This window comes from Emydura macquarii, unplaced genomic scaffold (assembly GCF_026122565.2).
Source record: "Emydura macquarii macquarii isolate MOO-44397 ecotype Brisbane River unplaced genomic scaffold, CSIRO-AGI_Emac_v2 contig_705, whole genome shotgun sequence".
NCBI lineage: Eukaryota > Metazoa > Chordata > Testudines > Chelidae > Emydura > Emydura macquarii.
In genome coordinates, this window is record NW_027130842.1 from 14,107,285 (window position 1) to 14,127,639 (window position 20,355).

General features: G+C 39.6%; 1 protein-coding gene across 1 annotated transcript in view; it reads right to left on the reverse strand.

The window, feature by feature from the left end:
• Positions 1 to 20,355, reverse strand: part of IPCEF1 (interaction protein for cytohesin exchange factors 1) — an 89,310-nt gene that overhangs the window by 33,475 nt on the left and 35,480 nt on the right. Inside the window, exons 2-4 of the mRNA XM_067542441.1 lie at positions 13,648 to 13,698; positions 8,642 to 8,678; positions 7,829 to 7,998 (exon numbers count right to left, since the gene is read on the reverse strand). Coding sequence (XP_067398542.1) covers positions 7,829 to 7,998; positions 8,642 to 8,678; positions 13,648 to 13,671 — 231 coding nt within the window. The 5' untranslated portion in view covers positions 13,672 to 13,698. The remainder of the gene's footprint in view (positions 1 to 7,828; positions 7,999 to 8,641; positions 8,679 to 13,647; positions 13,699 to 20,355) is intronic.

Consider the following 20,355-nt stretch of genomic DNA (forward strand, 5'->3'; position numbering starts at 1 on the left):
ATTTTCAGAAGTGCTCAGCCTAGACCCAGGTAAATGCCTGGTATGCGAGATCCAGGGGTACTGGGGAAGGACAGACATAGCACTCTTTCCCAGATAATAAGGTTGCAGCCTGCTGCTGAAATCTATCCCCATGTCTGTCTTCATTCACCTGTGCATCTTGCTCAATCTCTGTAGACCTGAACCCTTCTCCTCCGATGAACGGCAGTGATGCAGACAAATAAGAACCTGCATCCATATGCGTGGGGAAAATATGGATTTGTACTTTCAAAAAACACTGAAACATGAATTCCCGAACTACTCATTTCATATCCCACCCCCTCAACCCAACCACATTATAATTCTGAAAACGTACACTGTGTAAGGCAGCTAAGCTATGTAAAGATCTTTCAAAGAGAAGGGGTAATTCAAATGGAGCAGAGATGCAGAAGACTGACAGCTTCTCAGGCTACATTGTTTGTGTGTGAATATGAAGTGCCTGTAAAAGGGAGGATATTAGCCAAGAATAGTCTCACATTTTTATACGTCAAAGATTCAGACTCGAGTGACTGAAGATACTGATTGAGAAATTAAGTGCAGAGGAAGCAACAGGGTTAATCATAGGAGGTGAGGAAACAGCAGTTTTGATGAGTGGCTTCCTCTATACAGAGAAACGTTGGTTTACTACTGTTGTTTTTTGTCTTCCCTGAATTATAATTTTAATCATCTGTCCAGGGTGCCTAGAGATGGCATTAAGCGTTCTTTTAATGTTTCACACATATTGAAATGTAATTCAGTTAAATTAATAGCAAGCAGGATATCAGAAGTTGAAAGAAAGAAAGAAAGAAAGAAAGAAAGAAAGAAAGAAAGAAAGAAAGAAAGAAAGAAAGAAAGAAAGATAATGAGCAGGAGAGAATTTTACTAAGTTCATATCATATGTAAAATAGGATAAATAACACCCTGAACTAATGCTTTCAACCTAGCAGCCAGCATAAAAGAATGGAAAAACAAAGGGAAGCCAGCAAGAGAAAGAAGGATTCCAAGGAAGTGCCTTCACAGGTGCTTCAACTAAGCATATGAGTCTATCCAGGTGAAGTCACATGTCTATTCACGTTCTTTAAGTTAAGAAGGTGCATGAGTGCTTTTGCTGGAGTGGGACAACCAGGCTCAGCACTTTGTAGGATCAAATCTTGAAAAGTGATTGTGTACGTGGCATTTTTGGGATCCATATTTATTGTGTCTTCATGATTTCCACATCCTATTTGATTCATTTACAAGTTGGACATGCTTTTCTTGGTTTTTGGTTGTGTGTGGGGTTTTTTTTAGGGGGGGAGGGGAGGAGGTTGTTTGTTTTGTTTCTATTTCTGTTTTAAACTGCGAGCTCTGTAAACTAGACCTGGAATCTAGAAGTCCAGCTGTTTTCTGTATCTTCACTGCAATCCCAAAACATGCAGCCGGTATAACTGAGAGCAGAGTTGTGATAGCTGTATTGGCACCACAATATTAGCACGAGTAAAAACCAGTTAAAAATCTTATTGTTCTCAGAGAAATTAGCAAATAGGAATCTGAATAAGCTCTGGGAGCAGATATGTGAAGTAAAGGTGCCATTTTTGTAGTCACTTTTTGGAGTGGAATGGCATTTTAAAATCGAATATTGTATGAAAGTCATAAACCATTATCATTTGTCTCAAGAATTATTTTCTAAAATGATTTTAAATTAACCATTATTAATTTCATAAGGATACTGTCAAGCTTCTCTATGATCCTGTTGTAATATCTGAGAATGGCCATGAAGGACTCAGATTAAAATAACCTTGATCTACCTTTTCAGCAGGATGTTCAAAAGTAAGAACAAACTGTTCGATTGTGGTTTTAAGCTGGGTTGCCCTACATATTGGGCAAGCTGCCCAATAATTTGAAAGTTCACAAATCAAAATGTGTCATCATGAATAAATTGGGACGTGCATTTTTAAAAAAATTACCACTGATATGTTAGAGACTAGTATAGGAAGCAGCCATCGTACTGAAAAGTGAGTGACTACAGCTGGTAAAAAAAATTAAAATGTGGCTTGTGAAAAAGATTGGAATTTAAGCTTTATTCATTTCAATGGGTTTGAAATATACCCATCTGGTTTTTAGTTTTAATGTTTTGCAATTTTTAAAGAAATTTATAAAATATTATTAATCATCTGAGATTTTGGCAAACAAAAATATCTATAAAAATCTTGAAAAAATATTTTGATTAAAAAATGCCACCAGATTTGTTGCAAAACAGAAAAACAGGCTCATTAATGGCAACTTCTTTGGGAAAACTTTATTAAAAAAAAAATAATTCTATTTGTGATAGATGCAAAACACAGGATTCCAGTGAAAGAGACTAAGCCAATTTCCCATTTACTTTAATAGGTTGTATCATTTCTTCTAAGGTTTTGGATTCTTATCTTTACTTTTTAAGTGTTATTTAGTTTTGACACTTTGAGAGAGAACATGAGAGATGTGGGGAAAGGTGCAAAATTGATAACTTCAAACTCCAGTGCTATCATTTCATCCACAGAACAGCAGAGCCTTGACTGTACAAACTGTTTTTTGTGAGCTTCATCAGTATGCTTCAGTTATGGCTGGAGTGGGGACCATTTGTAAGCGTGAGTGAGAAGTTCAACCTCAATGTCTATTCAATGTTCTGCTTCTCTGATAAGTTCACCAAAAAGATGGCCAGTTGTGGATAATTGTTGTAATGTTTATCCAGGCTTGCTAGGCATCAGATTGAAATCTCCAGTTCATTTTACATAGTCCAACAAATAGTCAGCAGAAGGCAATGACGTTTTGTCAGTACCAATGGTCTGATGAGCACAATTTAAATACAATTAATTAAAGCAAGACTTAAGGATAAACAGAGAGTCCATCAGCACCTGGACCCCATTTACTATATACACCAGAAGATTTTTCTAAACTAATTCCTCATGACATTATTCCAAGTCCTGGTCTCTAACACAACGTGCACAGCTGCAGAAGGGAACTTGGAAGTTTTGTCCAACCACTGAAAGTCACACAAGTTGTCCTAGAGATATACAACAAACAGTTGATTAGTTTCCCACTTTCCAGTGAATCACATGTGCATGTGTGAGAAAGGCATGAGATGAAACAGCAGCCTAGCACCAGCATTATTTATATTGATGTTTTTCTTCCCATGCAGAAGTAATGCCCCACTCACAAAGTTTCAGTATGAATGCTCCAGACTAGAACTAAAACTGCTAGGGAGAGGCAGACCCAGACGATGTTCTTTTTAAAAGTTCAGTTTAGAACCGTCCATCTGTACAGAACAGCAACAAAAAGAGGGAACTAGAGACTAGCAATGAGAGATTCTCAAAGATGTCTGAAGTTCAATCCGGATAAGTTCCAATGCTTATCAGACTAATTTATATTAAGATTGCTCCACTTACTCCCAAACCAGTTCTCATTCTCAACTTTCAACACAATCAGATCCTTCTCAGTTTCCTTTACCCAATCTAACTCCCGAGATGACCTCTGACTACCTTACCTGCCTCTCCTCAACCTTTTAATTGAAGTCACAGATCTGACATTGTTTCTGTTGAGATTGCCCAGCTGCTGTCTTCAAATCTCACCAGCAGTGTACCAGAATGCATTCGTTCCCCATTCCTTTTTCTATGGAAGACCCAGAACTTGCAATATTTGAGCACAATAGCCAGACCAACAGAGAGTTCCAGAGTTTATGAAGCCACAGGATAGATTTAATCAGGAGCACGGGATCCACTATGGGATTGGGGAGAATACCCACTCTAACTTGAGAAAATATAAACATAGATTCAGTTACAGATTCCACCCAATTCTTATTTTTCTCTAGTCATACTAGAAAAAGGCCATTCCCAACACACTGTGGTTGCTATGCTACTGTTGTCAGTGTCTGGTTGACTATAGCTTCTACAGAAAACTAAAAAACCTCTTGCTTCTTAAAATAAACAAACTGGTCATACAGAACCACAGATAGCAAAGCTAATTGGATTTCATTCATTTGACCACAGCTTGATTCTGCCCTCAACCCTCTTCATTAGGTTGTGAATGTCTAAAAAAAAGGCCTATGTTTAAAGGCCCTTTTATATAATAATCTGAGTTGAGTGTTTAGATTGCTGACGTGGAAAGTGACTCTGTTGCATCCCTACTGTCTGACATATAGCAGCTAATCTCCACAGTGTTGAAACTACAGAATATTCTAATTGCTGAAAGTGGTAGAAATATGATTTTCTCTTCTTTAAAACATATAGAGCCTGATTCTTATGTCAGTTGCACTGGTGTTAAGTCAGGATTAACTCCACTGAAGGTAATACAATTGCACCAATATAAAAACTGCTAGCACACAGGAGAATTGGGTCCATAATATCTTTCAACAAGTCAGTAAGAAACCAGCAGAATCTATTATATGCTGGTCCACAACACTTCACCTTTATTTTGCTTCATGTATTTGCATTTAGGAGCAAGAGTGATTAAGTGACCAAGACATTAACAAGCATTTCTAAAAATAAATGGAGAGGTGGAAATATTCACTAAGTTATAAAATATGATGGGCCAAATATATCCCTACATTAACTCCATTAAAATTAATCAAACTGTATCTGGAATGACTTTGACCTAATAAATGTAAGTGACTAGCCCCAGCAAGAAACTTCCTTTGACATCCTTTAGTTGATGTGATTTTGCTGACCACTGTCTAAAGCTATGTTGGACAGAGGCCTGTACTTTAAGTTGTCCAAGGTAACAACAGTCCAACTCAGCCTGTTACATAAAATTGTTTGTCCCCAACATTTGTTGATTTTTATAAACAGACCAGTATAAACTGGATTGCTTAAATTAAAAGAACCGTGATAAGGGGTCTTCAAGGCTCCTGCCATAAAGTTGCAGATTGATAGTAGGTCAGGTCTATGTTGGATATTAGGAAAAACTTTTTCACTAGGAGGGTGGTGAAGCAGTGGAATGGGTTACCTAGGGAGGTGGTGGAATCTCCATCCTTAGAGGTCTTTAAGGCCCAGGTTGGCAAATCCCTGGCTGGGATGATTTAGTTGGGGTTGGTCCTGCTTTGAGCAGGGGGTTAGACTAGATGACCTCCTGAGGTCCCTTCCAACCCTAATCTTCTTTGATTCTACGATATGACAATGAGCTGAAAGAGTCTCGAAATGGGAGGAAAGTCTAAATCACTTAACTGTGTTTTGATTGATTAACTAAATAAGGTAGCCACCCCTCTGTGGACATTATAACATCTTATCTCTTATTTGGCCCAAGACACTGCCAATGACAACCAAGGATGTGGGACATGGACTGGAAGGAGACCAGGGCTGCTGCCTCCACCATCTCCTCAGATCCCAAGATCCACCATGACACTGCTGGGCCTTCGTCATCCTGATCCTATGAGAGAGACCTGAACAGAGCAAGCCAGGAGGAGGGAACTGATGATATCACCACCTCCACCAGATAGATGAGATTTGCGTTCCCCTACCTCATGTGTTCATTTCCTTCCCAGCCTTATTTTTCCTCTTTCCTATCTCTCTCTTTCCTTTTACTTTCTGTCTAAAAAGATTCTGTTTAGGAGGCAAGACAACTTTTGCAATACTGCTATGAGGTGGTGCCCAGAGAAGCAGCTAAAAGCAGTGCCTTAAACTGCCCAACACTGGTACAAGTTTGACATGTCTCAGAGTGGCTGATAAAACTATGTGATATGCCCACGTTTCTCCAGCATCAAGGCTGAAAGTAAGGTTATGTCTACACTGAAGGCGGCAAATTCGCCACCGTCAGATCGACTTATCTGGATCAACTGAGCGGTCAGTGAAGACCCGCTCAGTTGATCCAGAAACTGACGTATTAAGACCACCTATTCAAGAGGTGTAGCGCTGTGTCAACGGGAACACGGTTCCTGTCAGCCCAGTGCATTGAAGACGGAGCAAAGAACAGAAGCATAGAAGTCGACGGGAGTTACGGAAGTTTTTGTTGTAGTTTGCATAACTCTGGTAGACTGCTGCTGCTGAATCTCTGAGGTAAGTGTAGACAAGCCCTAAGATTCAGCAGCAGAGGCAGAAGCTGCATCTTCTATCTTTGTTATTCTTCTCTCCTCATGTGTGTGTGCTTGTCATCTTTTTGTCTTAAAGAAAGAGGAGTTGGACTTCAACAATAACTTCTCCAAACCACCTCAATTGTCATCTCTTTTCCTCTAAAAGAACAGTTAATAGTATATAATGAGACCCTCAGTAAGGGTTTGTCTCTATAAAAGAACTCTCTACAGCTAAAGGGATGCTGAAATGAAAACCTTACTTAATACTTTACTTTTTAAAAATATTGTAGCTGCTTTCTTTGATAAAAGGTTTAAAATATTTTTTTAAACGAGTGGTTTCAGTGATTACTTTGACATGAAATCCTAGACGACACTTAACTGTTGAATGTTGTAATTGTAAACAAGGGTTTCAGAAACATCTTATACCTTGTTTGGCCCAAGACATCCCTTTTTCAGCAGAACAGCTATTTGCATTTAGACAACCTAAGCACTCGCTATTCAGCAACTCAACTTCATGTTTCCAGTCCATAACGCTGTCATAGTCGCCTAATTCCCTTACTCCTCCAAATTCTGGGCTTCCTCAGGTCAGGTGTCCACAACAAAATACAGTAGGAGCTTTTGTGCCAGATCCATGGGACACATGAACGCAGCAGGAGTAAACGGGAGGGGGAAATGCTCCAACTTGTGTCCTCCTGGTCAGCAACTGCGAGATGCTAGCCCTGCCTAATCAAGTAAGGTCACAACAAAATGGTCTAAAATAGATGCATTCACTCTCCAGTACATGCAGTGTCTTTGCACACAAGACATAATCTTTCATCAAAAATCCAGATAAAGCATCTTAGCTCAACAGCACCAGTTCTGGGTGACTGGTTACAGTAGAGATCACCTGATCGTGTCAATAGAGAGGCAATTATGCAGTATTTAACTCTGCTTCCGTGACACATTTTTTATTTCAAATTATTTCTTATTTCAGTTGATCACAAAAATCCAGGATCATTATCTCCATCGTAGGCTGCTTCCCATTCACTTTGTAATGGAAGAGGGAATGTCTGGGGAAAGCAGAGGATTTGTCATAAACAGAAAAGATGTACCAGCTTTTTTAGGGAAAGTTCATCATCTGAACTGAAAGCTGCCTCTTGAGTTGAAGAGCAGTGTACTCCTGCCTTTAAACACTCCAGATCTGGCCCTTTATCATTGACACACCAGAGCAGCAAGTTAGAAATTAGCAGGACACACAACAGTTTAATTACAGAGCACTGGATGTGACAAAAGAAAGACAAGAGATAATACCATAATGAACTGGCCAAACTGTAATTCTGACATCTGCTTTCCTATCAGACAACAATATCAAAAGAAGAGTAAAAGACAGGTCAAGCAAGGTTCAAGATGGAGGTGGGGGAAAAAAGAAAGTCCCCTGATTAAAATTAAGCAATTAGTTCAGTTGAGAACACAAGGAGAGTGCTGCCCTTTCCTTAATAGCAAGTGCCTGTAACTTTCTCAAATTGGCTAGTTCGTTCCAGAATTTAAATGACAAGGGAACCAGTGAAGAACACCCCTTAAAAGAAATAAATTGTACAAGTCCATGTTTCACAAGTGCTTCAGAACAAGAAAATATTGCAGCAAGGTTCTAGCGTTTGTTCATTTTACAAGAAATCTTGAGGCTGAACAAAAAATAAGTAAGCCTGATTATTTATACATCTCCAAATTATACTTCAGATCTGCCCCAACCTTTCCCTTCACAGTGCCAGCTGTCCCTGCTCAGTCACTCACACACAGTTAAGAGGTTATTGTACTCACCAATTGGCTGCTGTACCAATATAATGATGATCCCTTCAGCACAAACCAGAACTTTTTCCATTTGTTGCCAATGAAAGGTCCTTTTTCCTTTTTCTTGTAGAGCCATCCCTGGTAATCAACTAGTCCTAGGTCCTTACACGATATCCTCCGTCGACTCATTATAACAATCCCTGTGCCATTTAAAATAAATGGTTCTGCTTGTTTAAAAGTACAGTACTAAATAAATTAAATATGTCAGTCAATCTACATTTGCTATATTAACAATCATTCAACTGTCTCTTAAAACTCACACAGAAGTCAAATAGTCATTTAGTTTTATGATGTCTGCTAAAGTAGTTACACATTCATTTAAAAGGCATTCTAATGTACAGAAATAAAATGAGAAGATATTCTCAGAAAATAATTACTGATTACTCTTAAGATAACACAAAGAAGACATGAAATATTTTAAAATAAAACATACTAGATAAAAATGTGTCTCATCCTTCTTACAAGTGCATTAAAAAATGATAGATCTATTTAAGTCACAGCTAGAGAGGACTAGCTTCCAACTAAATGAAAAGCTGCATGTCTCTCTCTCTCTCTCTCTCCTTGTCTCACTCTAGAATCTCCAGCTCTGTGTCTATTGACATACCACAAGGGTTTAGTCCAAATGAACAGCATGCCGTCATTTTTTTCAGAATCAATGCAAAAATAAGCAGAGTTTAAAAGACAGTCCTTCACCAGCTAAACGGTGATACAAAAACCTCGACCTCCCACAAACAAGACACACTTTTAAAAGAGGAATAAAAGAGGAGGGAAAAGATCTGTTACCTTGACTTTTCTGTTTTGTCTTCTGACGCAAGGGAACCTACAAGAAATGCAGGAAGGAAAGCAAGGAAATTTCAGATTGTGTTACAACATTTGTAAAGAAAGGCTGGGGGGGACTGGAAGAGATAGTGTTTATATGGAGGATGGAATCTAAAAATCCACTTGCAGCTAAAGGGAAGCTAGTAGCTGAAGCATAAAATATGTTAATTAAAACTGATGTTTGTGCAGTTGAACAAGAACCAATGTAGCACTATTATATATATAAATCTATCCACTAGTGCTTCCTGTTTCACACCCACAGGCAGCCTCTCTCTGACTGCACGTCAGTGTGAATTGCATAATGTTCTCTGGGGTAAAATAGTTAAAAGACTGCAACATGATAAGTCTCACTGCTTCTATTAGGGGTAATTACTAACATGCTGGGGTGAAAAATACATGTCAGGTATTTTGTTATAATTGAGCCCTTAGCACTTTCTGGGCACTACTGTAAACAAATAATAAAAACAAAAATATCACTGCATTTTCCCTCCCTTTTCTTTGTAGCACATGTATCTCCCCCCTTTGTGAGTAAGATGTTGACAGACTACGTTACAGATAGGAGGATAGTGTCTCAATACTAAAAAAAAAATATTGTCCACATTTGGCTGATTTTCCTAACCATCATGTAGAAATATGCTTAGTTTATTATGTCAGCCCATAAATATTTTATGTATTTAATTATATGCATTCATTTGCATATTTTACATATCCATATAATATATTTTATCCAACAATATTATATGGAAAATGCATTTTCCTTATTGAAAAATAATGGAAATGAAACTAAGGGTTATCAGCTTGAGTTAAAGCCCATAAAGGAGCCTGAGATTGAATCTGAGCTGCCAATTCAAATTAAAAACAGAATTGCTGTGTTTTCACTGCTATTTTAACCTGAGTGAATTAACCCTCGTTAAGAACTCACCATTTTGTGCAGTGTAGACATAACCTAACATACAAGAAGTGGGGTCCAGAGAATAGAGAATTAGGAATCAGAAGTCCTGGGTTCTATTCTTAGCTCTACCCTGACCTCCTGTGTTACCGCAGGCAATGCAACTGGCAGCTCTTTGCCTCAGTTTCCCCAGCTATAAAATGGGGACAATGATACTTATCCTTGTTAAAACATTCAGCTTTCTCAGTGAAAAATGTATACAAGCTAAGTATTTTGATATTTGTTCACACACACAACCCAGCTATGAAGAAATGATATTCATCTGCTGAATTGCAGAACTATGTGACAAAGGACTGTAACGTATCTTTAACCACCTAACTTGGCAAAATATCGGCCTTTTAAGTTACAGTATATTAGCTCTAGGGAGAGAAACTGTATTTTATGCCATTTTGGAAGGTTTTCATGGTTCCATGTACAGTTGAACTCATGGCAACTAAGAGACCGCTTTATAGGCGCAAGGACACAAAATGTATCTCAAAATCACGTTTTTAAAAACTTCAGAAATTTTCTAAATATTTTTCTCTGTAACATTGATAGCACATACATCATACATCATAAAGATTTTACTGGTGCTTATTTGGGATGACCTACCTAACTCACTTGTGGATGGCTTTGCCAAGAGTGAATAATCCCAGACTCATGTTAATCATCATGTGTTCCATATTTTTTATTTATACTGTGGTCCATTGGGTGTTTCTCTCAGGACAATTCTCCATGGCAATAGGGTAAACAATGAACAAATAGACCAGTTATGTGGGAGCCACTGATGTTCTTCCATTCCCAAATAGGCTGACCCTGAAGACTTCTCTCCAAAGGAAGTTGTATCTCCATAGGGAGATAGTAAGAACTGCAAGGACTACTCCCTTGGACCGAATGCCTCCTACCTCACAACCAGGATGGGATGAAGAAAGAGGAAGATGAAATAGCACCTCTTACGCAGAAGCCAGGCAGTGAGAATGATGTTGGGATATTGCCGTAATGCTGTAAAGATGATGCTTCATCTATATCCAAATGAATGAGATGTTGTGATGATAAGATTGCAACACTGTGACAGTATGTGGCTCTCTCTAACTATCTGATGTAGAAGCAGCTCTCCAGCTGAGCTAGTCCAAAATAGCTTAGACCATGGACTGGCCTGAGGGAAGAAATAGAATCCCCATTGCATGAATCATTTTTAATTGAAGTGGACAAATCACTGGTCAATACAATGGAGGCAACAATCCCACATTGGGATCTGGGCATGGATTACAGTCGTCATGAATTAACATACATATCTGGTACCGATTTCTATGGTTCTAGTAGGCTATAGCAAAAAGCCATGAACGTTCCTGTTAAATGAAAAACATGAAACCTGTGATTAGTGTGCTCTGTTTTCACAAACCCAACAGCCTTGGTTACGTGTTAAAAAAATCATATAAAAATCAGAACAGGAGCATTATCTTTTCCTTTAAGAAATATTCCATTTATTCCTAACAGGTCACGGGCATGGTCAAGGGTCCCTGTATTCTAGGACTCTGTAGCAGTGGAATTTGTCATGCAATCTCCCCTCTCCGTGCTCCAGAATTTCAGCTCCGTTTTTTAAAAAAATTGAAAAGTTGATACCCCTTCATTGTCACAAAGCTAATAAATTTAACATGGAAAAAAAGAGCTATCCTCACTGAACTCATTTTAATATTATTGAAACTCCCATTTCTTAATTTAAATTAATCTACCACTGAACTTTCAGTCTGCCTTCCTAGAATGAGAAAGAATCCAGAGACTTGCAGAATTTAGGTTCAGCTTGTTACAAAGCACACAGGACACTGGGTAGTACTAGTAAATAGTTCTCCAAAAATCAGATTGAAGTTTCCTTTCTGAAAAATATCCATGCCACTGTGTGTAGGGAATCTTTCAATTCAGGATACTCACTGGGTAGCACAAGGAATCATCAGTAAAGAGCCACTTGTGATTTTCAAGTTTGCAAGTTTAATTTCAGACCGAGAGACAAATACTTTTAACAAGGAGGAGTTTTTCAGGACAATGACAAACCACTGAAAAACTCTATAAAAACACACCCAATCATAACCAATAAAACTGATGGTCCAAATCAGTGGTATAGTAGCCATGTCAGAAGAGACAATATGGATTACATACGGTGCACTCACTGACGCAGTGCAAGACTATAGTGTGCCAACTGTCATGATTTCATTATGAGTCACATGATATTTGATATGTTTCTTAAAGCCCCAAGCTCCTGGAATCAATTTATGTGAGAATCTTAGTTTTCATTATCCTTCAAGGAGGAAAGCTAAAAAAAGAATCCCTTAATGGGCCCAAAGTGGGATGATGGATAAACCAAATCCAAAATTTATTATTTTTTAAAATCTTATTATTTTTAAGCCACTCGTGATTTTGTGCAACCTGACTCCTGAGTTTTGCTTGCAGTTGACAATGCTGGAATCTTTTTCCACTGTAGTTTACACATGAAGAATATGGTGGGCAATGGTGGAACTGTGGCCTACTAGAACCTCTGCACCTAAAAGTAGACTGCAAATTGATGGCTTTACTATCCAGAGCTCTGCAGAATGCAAATACACACATGCACACGATGTAGCTTGATGAAAAGGTAATGCTCAAACTAGCTCACATTCACGTATCTCGCTGGCCAACCCAGTCAATAGGCAGGAACTTATAGAGATGTGACGGTTCGGAGGATATGTCTGTGTCAACTGATGGATTCCATTTTGGTTTTGTGAACATCATGTTGTATTTTCAATCTGTGTCTAGAATGTAGCCTTTGGTGTGGCTTTGAGCATTCATTTGATACCAGGAACTTGACATCTGGTGGACAGATTTTGAGTATGCCTGCCCTATGGAGTTTATGCCAGCATAACTCCATAGCATAGACTCAGCCTTCACCAATGGAAGGGATTTTTCTGTTGCTCTAGGAATACTACACCTCCCTGAACAATGTTATCTACCTCAACAGAAACACTCTTCCATCAACATATATTTATCTACACTGGAGGGTCTCTTGGCATAGCTACAGCACCGACGGGTGTGGACTTTTCACACCACTGAGCACTAGCCTAAATTCCAAATGTAGACCAGGCCTAAGGCATCCTGTAAATATCTTGTGTTTTAAGAGTAGATTGTAAGAGATATAAGGACAGAAAGGACCACCAGATCATAGTCTGACCTCCTGTATAGCACAGGCCACCAACACCATCCAATACCGGTACACTAATTCAACAACCAAAATGAGACCAAAGTATTACAACTCACAGGAGACTAGACTATTTTGTGCTGGAGGGACTGAGATGCATTAGTGTCTGAGGGCCCCACAATGGTGGGGAAAGAATCAAGTGAGATATACCCAGATAATCCTGGGCAAGTGACCCACACCCAGATGCTGCAGAGGAAGGTGAAAAATCCCCAAGGTCACTGCCCAATCTGATTGGGGGAAAATTCCTTCCCAATTCCACCTAAAGCAATGTGTGAAAGTATGAGAGTGAATATGTAACACATTCCTTTGTTAAGCCTGTGTTCCTTGCTTTACTGCCATGTTATCCCTGAAGGATGTAAGTAGAAAACCAGGGTTCCCACAGCAGGTGATCTCTGGGAGAATGTGTGTAAGCAACTGGGGGTTTGGGAGCACTGAGGCACTGGTTTCAGAGTCTCTGCTACTAGATGGTGGGGTACCACTGCCCAAAGAGAGTGTCAGACATTGGGTCTGAATCTGAGAGAGTGTCAAGAGACCCAGAACTAGGAACGGTGACCAGAGTCACTGCCCAGACCCAGAGGGCTTAGAAGCACATGGGATTATTGGATCCAATCACAACAGACTGATGCTTCTCCAGAAAGCAGGACTGGACTAAGTTGTGACAATCTCATTGGCTGCCTCAATCAATAAGCAAGAATTTATTCAAAGACTGACAGTGACCTCAGCCTTTTGGAGAGCAGAAGTACATACAGAAGTGGGGCACTTTTCTCAACCCATCCTGCGACTAATGGCTCTAGCCAAAATTTGCAATATACTTACAAGAGCATTGCCATCAGCAGCCATGTAGGATTCCAAAACCCAGGGGGGAAACTGAAACAAAGAAAAAAGATATGTTTAGTTAAGATCCAAGCCACACTTTTACAGCATAAATCTCAGTGAAAGGGGAAAATAGTTGTCAAAATTGTTCTGAATTGCCTAAGTTTACAAGAGTTATGTTCTTCAAACATAATGGTGTGGTATATGATGCAATTGTACTAGCTGCGAAGTAAAACAATGATCTGGACCTGAGGTAACTTCATCAAGACTTTTTTCAGGATCTGCAGTATAACAGTTTGAGATTAAATTTTGATTTAAGAAATGGGTAGAGCTAGTCTTAAAAAAATTTCCCTGTAGAAATTTGATGAAAATGAAGCATTTTTTTTTTTTAATCTACATTTTTCCATCAGAAATGTAGAGTTTTCAGATTGAATTTTTGGCCAAAAATGGGAGTAGTAGTGTCTCATGGGAGTTTAATTTGTTCCTCATGTCCCCATTCTTCTCTATGGGCTGGGATCCCCAGCTGAACTATATCTCCCATAAGCCAACTTGGTGTCCACTTTTGGTGGGGAGAAGTAGTGCAACATTAAGTCCTTGGCCATGGTATGTTAAGGGAGACATAGTGCAGCAGGGATTTCTCTCCCAAAGAGAGAATCTCTTTCCAGATTTCAGGCCACCAGTTCAGATAATATCAATTTCAGAGTCAGTATGATTTTGGAGAACAATATTCCAATATTTGTGTCAGGGGAAAAATCAAAGCAACTTAGTGGACAGAAGAAAGCCACAATAACTTTACTAGGGCGCAGCTAATTAACTATAAAAAACCAATCCCTCAAAAATAGTGGACATCAAAGAGTCTTTCAGTAAACTGGAGAGTTTAGAGAGTATAGTATTTTGTTTAAATGAGCAGCAGCAGGAATTTAAGGAAGTATATTCTTCAGGGAACGCTATAGCTAGTACTTTTTCCCCCCTGTGTTTAATATGTAATATTTGTTTTATTTTGAAAATAAAAACTGTAAACAAAAAAATATATATACAGAGTCTGGCCCCCAACAGTTTCAAACCAAAACTAAAAAAGATGAAAGTAGCTAAAACCAAAGAAATAAATTAATAATGCTATAGAAAAGAATGTTAAGGCTGTTTAGAAATCATATCCAAGTATAAACAGGAAGAGAGGAAACATCTTAGTTACACAAGCAAATTAAAGCAGGAGCATCAAATGCTGAACCAAAAACCAAGGGAATAACTGAACAAACAATTAACAATAGTGATTACTGTGTTGTGACAGGTCTTCCTATGACTTCTCTTCTTCTTCTTTTATTATTATTATTTTTTTTAATTTTGAGAATTTACACAGATGTAGAACACTCGGAGCCTCTGAGTGAAAGATAAGAGATTTAAGTAACTGTCAATGAAAAGGTTTCTGAATTGCTAACAGGGGCCATTTGTGCTCAAGTGGCTGAAATCAGTTTCAGAAAAATCTTTTCTAGGACTTTGACTGAAGGTAAAATTTTCAAAAGCCTCTAAGTAACTTGAGAGCCAAAGATCCATTTCCAAAAGTGACTTCGACACTTAGGCATCTAAGTCACATAGACCTTCTTCCTCATGTTAGTTAACTTGAGTCAAGACCTGTATTTGAACAATCCACTGTTACAGCCTCACATTCAGCAGGTCAATGGCCTTACGATAGAGACCCCAAACTGGCAAATCATCAGTTTCTAAAGGTAAAATGTCTTCCCACTAAATAGACTGAAGTGTACAATAGCAAAAACCATCTCCATCATCGGGGTGAGTGTACAGGATACAAATATAACCAGATGTTCCTCCTGGAGCAGAACTGCACCCAGACCCCAATTGAAGGCATCAATTTGAACTGCTACAGGCTTCTTTGGATCAAAAAGCATAGTATTGGATCCGACAGAGGACTTGACGCAGGATTTCATAAAGCCTGCTTTGCCTCTTTAGTCCAAACCAACTGGCCCTGGTCCTAAGTTAAATCTCACAGCAGCTCAGCAATGATACTAAAATGGGGCAGAACACAGCCATCTATGTATTAAGCTAGGCCAAGAAACAAATGTAAACCCATACGATCTGTGGCTAACACTAGTAAAGCAACAGCTTGTACCCATTCAGGTGTCAGTTTCACACTTTCGGCTGACAGAGAATGACCTAGAAAGTCTACAGAATCTTTTGCAAAATTGAACTTGGCTGCCTTCAATTTTATGCCATCTTGTTGGAGTTGGGTCCAGACTAGCATTGTGCTCAGGAAGGGTCTGATCAAAGATGAAAATGTCATCCAAATAGCAATATGCCATCCTAGTATTATCAAGGAGCCAAGAGACCACTCTCTGAAACATCTCAGGGACAAAGACTAAAACCAAAAGACAGACATCGATAACAGTACCTCCCACATGTCAATAACAGCTGCAAACTTTCAGCCTCAGGTATTTGCCAATAACCAATCAGTAATCCAAAACAGAGAAATCCGAGATCCACTTACTTGGCATGTCACCCCTTCAAAGACTGGCAATTAAAACTGCTCATGTTCCACATATTTATTAAGGACCCTAAAATCTGAGCAAAGTCAAATGTTACCATTCGTCTTATATACAATCACTGGGGGTGAGCTCCTCCACATCTTAAATGATACCATTACCTTTCATGCACTGCAGTTCTGCTTGGATCTTGTCCACAAGCACAGGAGGTACATGACATGCAGGCAAAGGGCTGTTAAATAAATAATGGTGTCTCTGAACAATATGCTGGGTTTCCCCTTCTAATCTAGCCAACCTAACCGCATCTGACGTGTCCTATGAAAATTCATGCATAATGCCAAGCTGTAAGTACAGATCGTAGAACAATAATGGAACTGTGTGCACAGCAGCATCTTTAACCAGGCACAACTTTGAAGTCAACGCTATGCATTGTAGAGCACAGAGCGTACAGCTTCACCCACTGTCTGCAAAGCAGAGCAATTCCAAACTTGTATGCACTGTAGTCAGGTAAATGTCCAGATTATGAACTAACCTAGAAGGGAGTACGTTAAACTTCATTCCCTGTATCCACCGCTCACTTCATCAGTGTACCATTCATTTCTACAATATGGGATACCAGCTCCAGCACTTTGTCACGTGAGAAGATCATATTAAAGGTAACATCAGGGTCCCTGGTAAAGATGGCCTTGTGAAGCTTCATATTCACAGTAGGCACTTCAGGCCTTCCCTTGTTGTGAACCTGTGAACCGCGGCACACTAACTTAACACATCCTTCCTTCCCACAAGCCTGGTACTTAGAAGTTCTAGTTCAGCATGCAGGGAAACAGGCTTTGTGACCATACTGCCATGGCAAGGAGCTGGCACCTTTTGCTGATGAGGCCGTGGAGCCGGTTAAGGTAGCATCATATGACACTAGGCAACTGAAGTAGAAAGAGCAGCTGAGGTTTTAAGAGCAGACACAAAGGTAGTAGCAGCCTGAGACATAGGACCCCTTTCAGCCTGAATCCTCTCAAATGCCTCAGTCTTAGCAACTACAGCATCAAGAGTCAGCATCTTCCACCAGTAACCATTCACCCAGATGGTTGTTGGCTACACCAGTCACAAAAATATCCCTAAATAGGACTATCCTGAGATCCCCAAATTCACAGTCCTGGGCCTACCACTGCAAACGTCAGGCAAACTCATGTATGGTTTCATTGGGCTGCTGCTTCAGAAAATGTCTTCCTCTTTAACAGACCAGAAACTCCAGTGCCAAAATGCTCACTGAGGTACTGCACAGCCACGCCAAGGGAGGACTTGGGCTCTGGAAGTCTGTCATAAATATCAGTGTCATCAGATCAGATACTGGCCTAAGCAGTTCTGCAGCAAGAGTGACCGATCAGCATCAGAGTTGCATGATCAGCACATATATCCCACCATTAGCACTTTACTGTTCTTTCCCAGTATCAATCTCTCTGCCTCCAATCTTCAAGTGAAGTATCATCGGTCAGTAGCAGAAATGATGTGCCGGCAGCATGGGTTGCAGAATAGGAGCGCTTGTTACCGTAATGTTACACTCAGGTGCACCCCAGAACAGCAATCCCAAAATGCCAAAAAAGCAGCAGCAAGACACGCAGGTAAGTTGTCAATGAAAGCATGTAATAATAATCATGGATCGGGCAAGTGAGCAACAGTCGGAACAAAACGTAACAGTCTGACATGTAGATATGCAGCAGCAGATCCTGAGTAGCACACAAACCATAGACGTGCGCAGCACTTTTCATTAGGGTGTGCACCCAGGGAATTTTCATTAGGGGTGTCAAACTCAATTCCACCAGTGGGCCACATTTGAATTACCCGACTGTGGAATTCTCACCCCATCCTAGTCTCCGCCGAGAAATGTCGCGAGAAAGGGTATTTCGGGCAGCAGATCCCATCTGCCGCAAAATCTCACAGCTCCTTCTTTTTCTTTGACACCCCCGTATCACAGCGTCCCAGTTTTTTTTACATTGAAAAATAGGATCAATTAGCAGGTGTGATGGTGGGATACATCTCACTACATGCAGGCTCACTACTTGCCACTCTTTAAGAGTACACAGCCCAAGTAACTGGGCACTTCCTAAATTCCTATATCCAAATAATTGTGCCTTTTTAAAGTTAGGCTGTCAGTGTGGCCAAGCAAAAGTCCAATCTAACTGAAAAATGTGATGAATAGAAAAGTAGTTTTGCAAAAAAAAAAAAAAAATTTTAAATATAACTCAGCCATTCTGCTCCACATGTGTACTTATTCATAGCTACTTCCTTTAGGGACAACAATTTATTAGTAGAGCAGATTAACATTTTTCAAATGAAAGAAGGCCTGTTTAGCAAGGCCATTATTTCAAAAGTTAAAGCATTCCTAAAACTATTATGTTTTTCCTCCCCCAAAAAAGTTTTGTTTTTTGAAATTCTTGAGCCACTACTTTTGATGAAAAATTTAGCCAGTTAATTGTTCACTGACAAGGTTCATTGATTTTCAGTGTCCATTTTCAGTTTTTGTAATGCTAGTTTTGATTGGTCAATTTGTCATAGTGGGATTATTTTCAAAGATGAATGTTTTCATTTTCAGAAATCATTGATATTGAAAACCTATTGGGGGACTGAGGGGGCAGCAAGGCGAGTTTAGACTAGCACCAAGTATTAATACTCTTTACCCCTGTTCTTACACAAAGATCTACATTAACCAGATGGCACGTGAGTAACATATGATGCAATGAGCATAGAAACACAGTAAGTGGCTTATCAGAAATATCTTGTAATGATTACCATCCAACTACAGCTCCCATTCTGAAAAACAGAGATACCGCTGCCAAAGATCAAAGAAAACACAGAGAGGAAATAAACAGGTACGCACAATCCTCATCTCAAAGGGGAGCCCTAATCCACTAATCGCATTTTTCTTGCAGAATTTAAAAGCCACAGAGCCTGTGAGCGTGTCTCTCACAGGCTGTAAAATACAGTGCGTGTGCTGGTTTGTAATACTTTTGGCACAAGTCTGCCAAAGATGCTTTCCAAACATCCTTCAGATGACATCCAGAAAGAGGGAATAAGCCTTGCAGGTTGGGAGCAAACACTTTAGGTATGTAACGTGACTCTGTTTATATTATGGTAGCATCCAAAATGAGCATGCCTCAGCTCCTGCTCAGAAAAGCATACACTCTAAAACAGACTGGCTGAAGAAATGCCATTTTTCACTCAGGTTAGAATCAGGTTGTGAGACAACCTGGAGTAGGCAAATGCTCTGGACTTCTCTCCCTTTTGTTTTCCTTTCTTACATTTCGCACTACCCTAGCCCCTTTTTTGTTGTTGTTGCCTGCAAGACTTTACGCTCCAGTAGATAATGAATTGACTGAGGACATTAAACTAGTCACAGCTTTATTTTTTTTTAAACGACAACTTAGCCATAGATTTCACTTAAGCACCGTTAACAATTTCATAACAACCAACCCTAATATGCTTGAGGCGTGTCTGTCGTTGGCTTGTGTCAAGGTCAGTCTTACGTAACAGTCCTCGAGTCATCTCTCATCCTGTGAGTAAGGTCCTTATAGCAACACAGGGGTAAAGTCACATGAGCTTTAACCCCATGTATCTTAAAACAAATGACTCATCTGGACCCAGGAAGCAACACACATGTCCTTTCGGCAACTGGAGGCGTTCTTGGTTAGTATGGACTTCCCTATTCTCAGATGACTATCTCACTTGTAAAAGGAGGTGCAGGAACATCTGTAGATTTTTTCTGAAGTACCGGTATCCAGGAAGGTCAGAAACTAGATTGATCAGTTGGTTCCACCAAGCCAGGTGCAGACCCAAATGGTGAACACTTTGAATTCCCCATGTACTGTACCCCATATTGACACAGTTGCATCCTGCCCTATCTTGGCTGCAATTAAATGACATTTCAAAATGTAAATGCAATAAAGCAGCTGCAAAACTACAGATTCCCTGTTTGTTTTTTAAAGGACAAGAACTCTACATTGAAGCATCCTCAACCATTAATGTTTTTCTGAAGAGTACCTGCACCCTGGACTAGAATGATATGGCATGACCCGTTCTGACTAAATGGCCCTTTAAATGTGGTGATAGGTATAAAATCGAGGCCAGTCTTGGAAGAAAAAAAATGCATTTAACAGATTTCTACACAGCTTAGTTAGAGGATTGCATACCTCTAGCATCCTTGATTTCCAATGGGTTGAAGGAT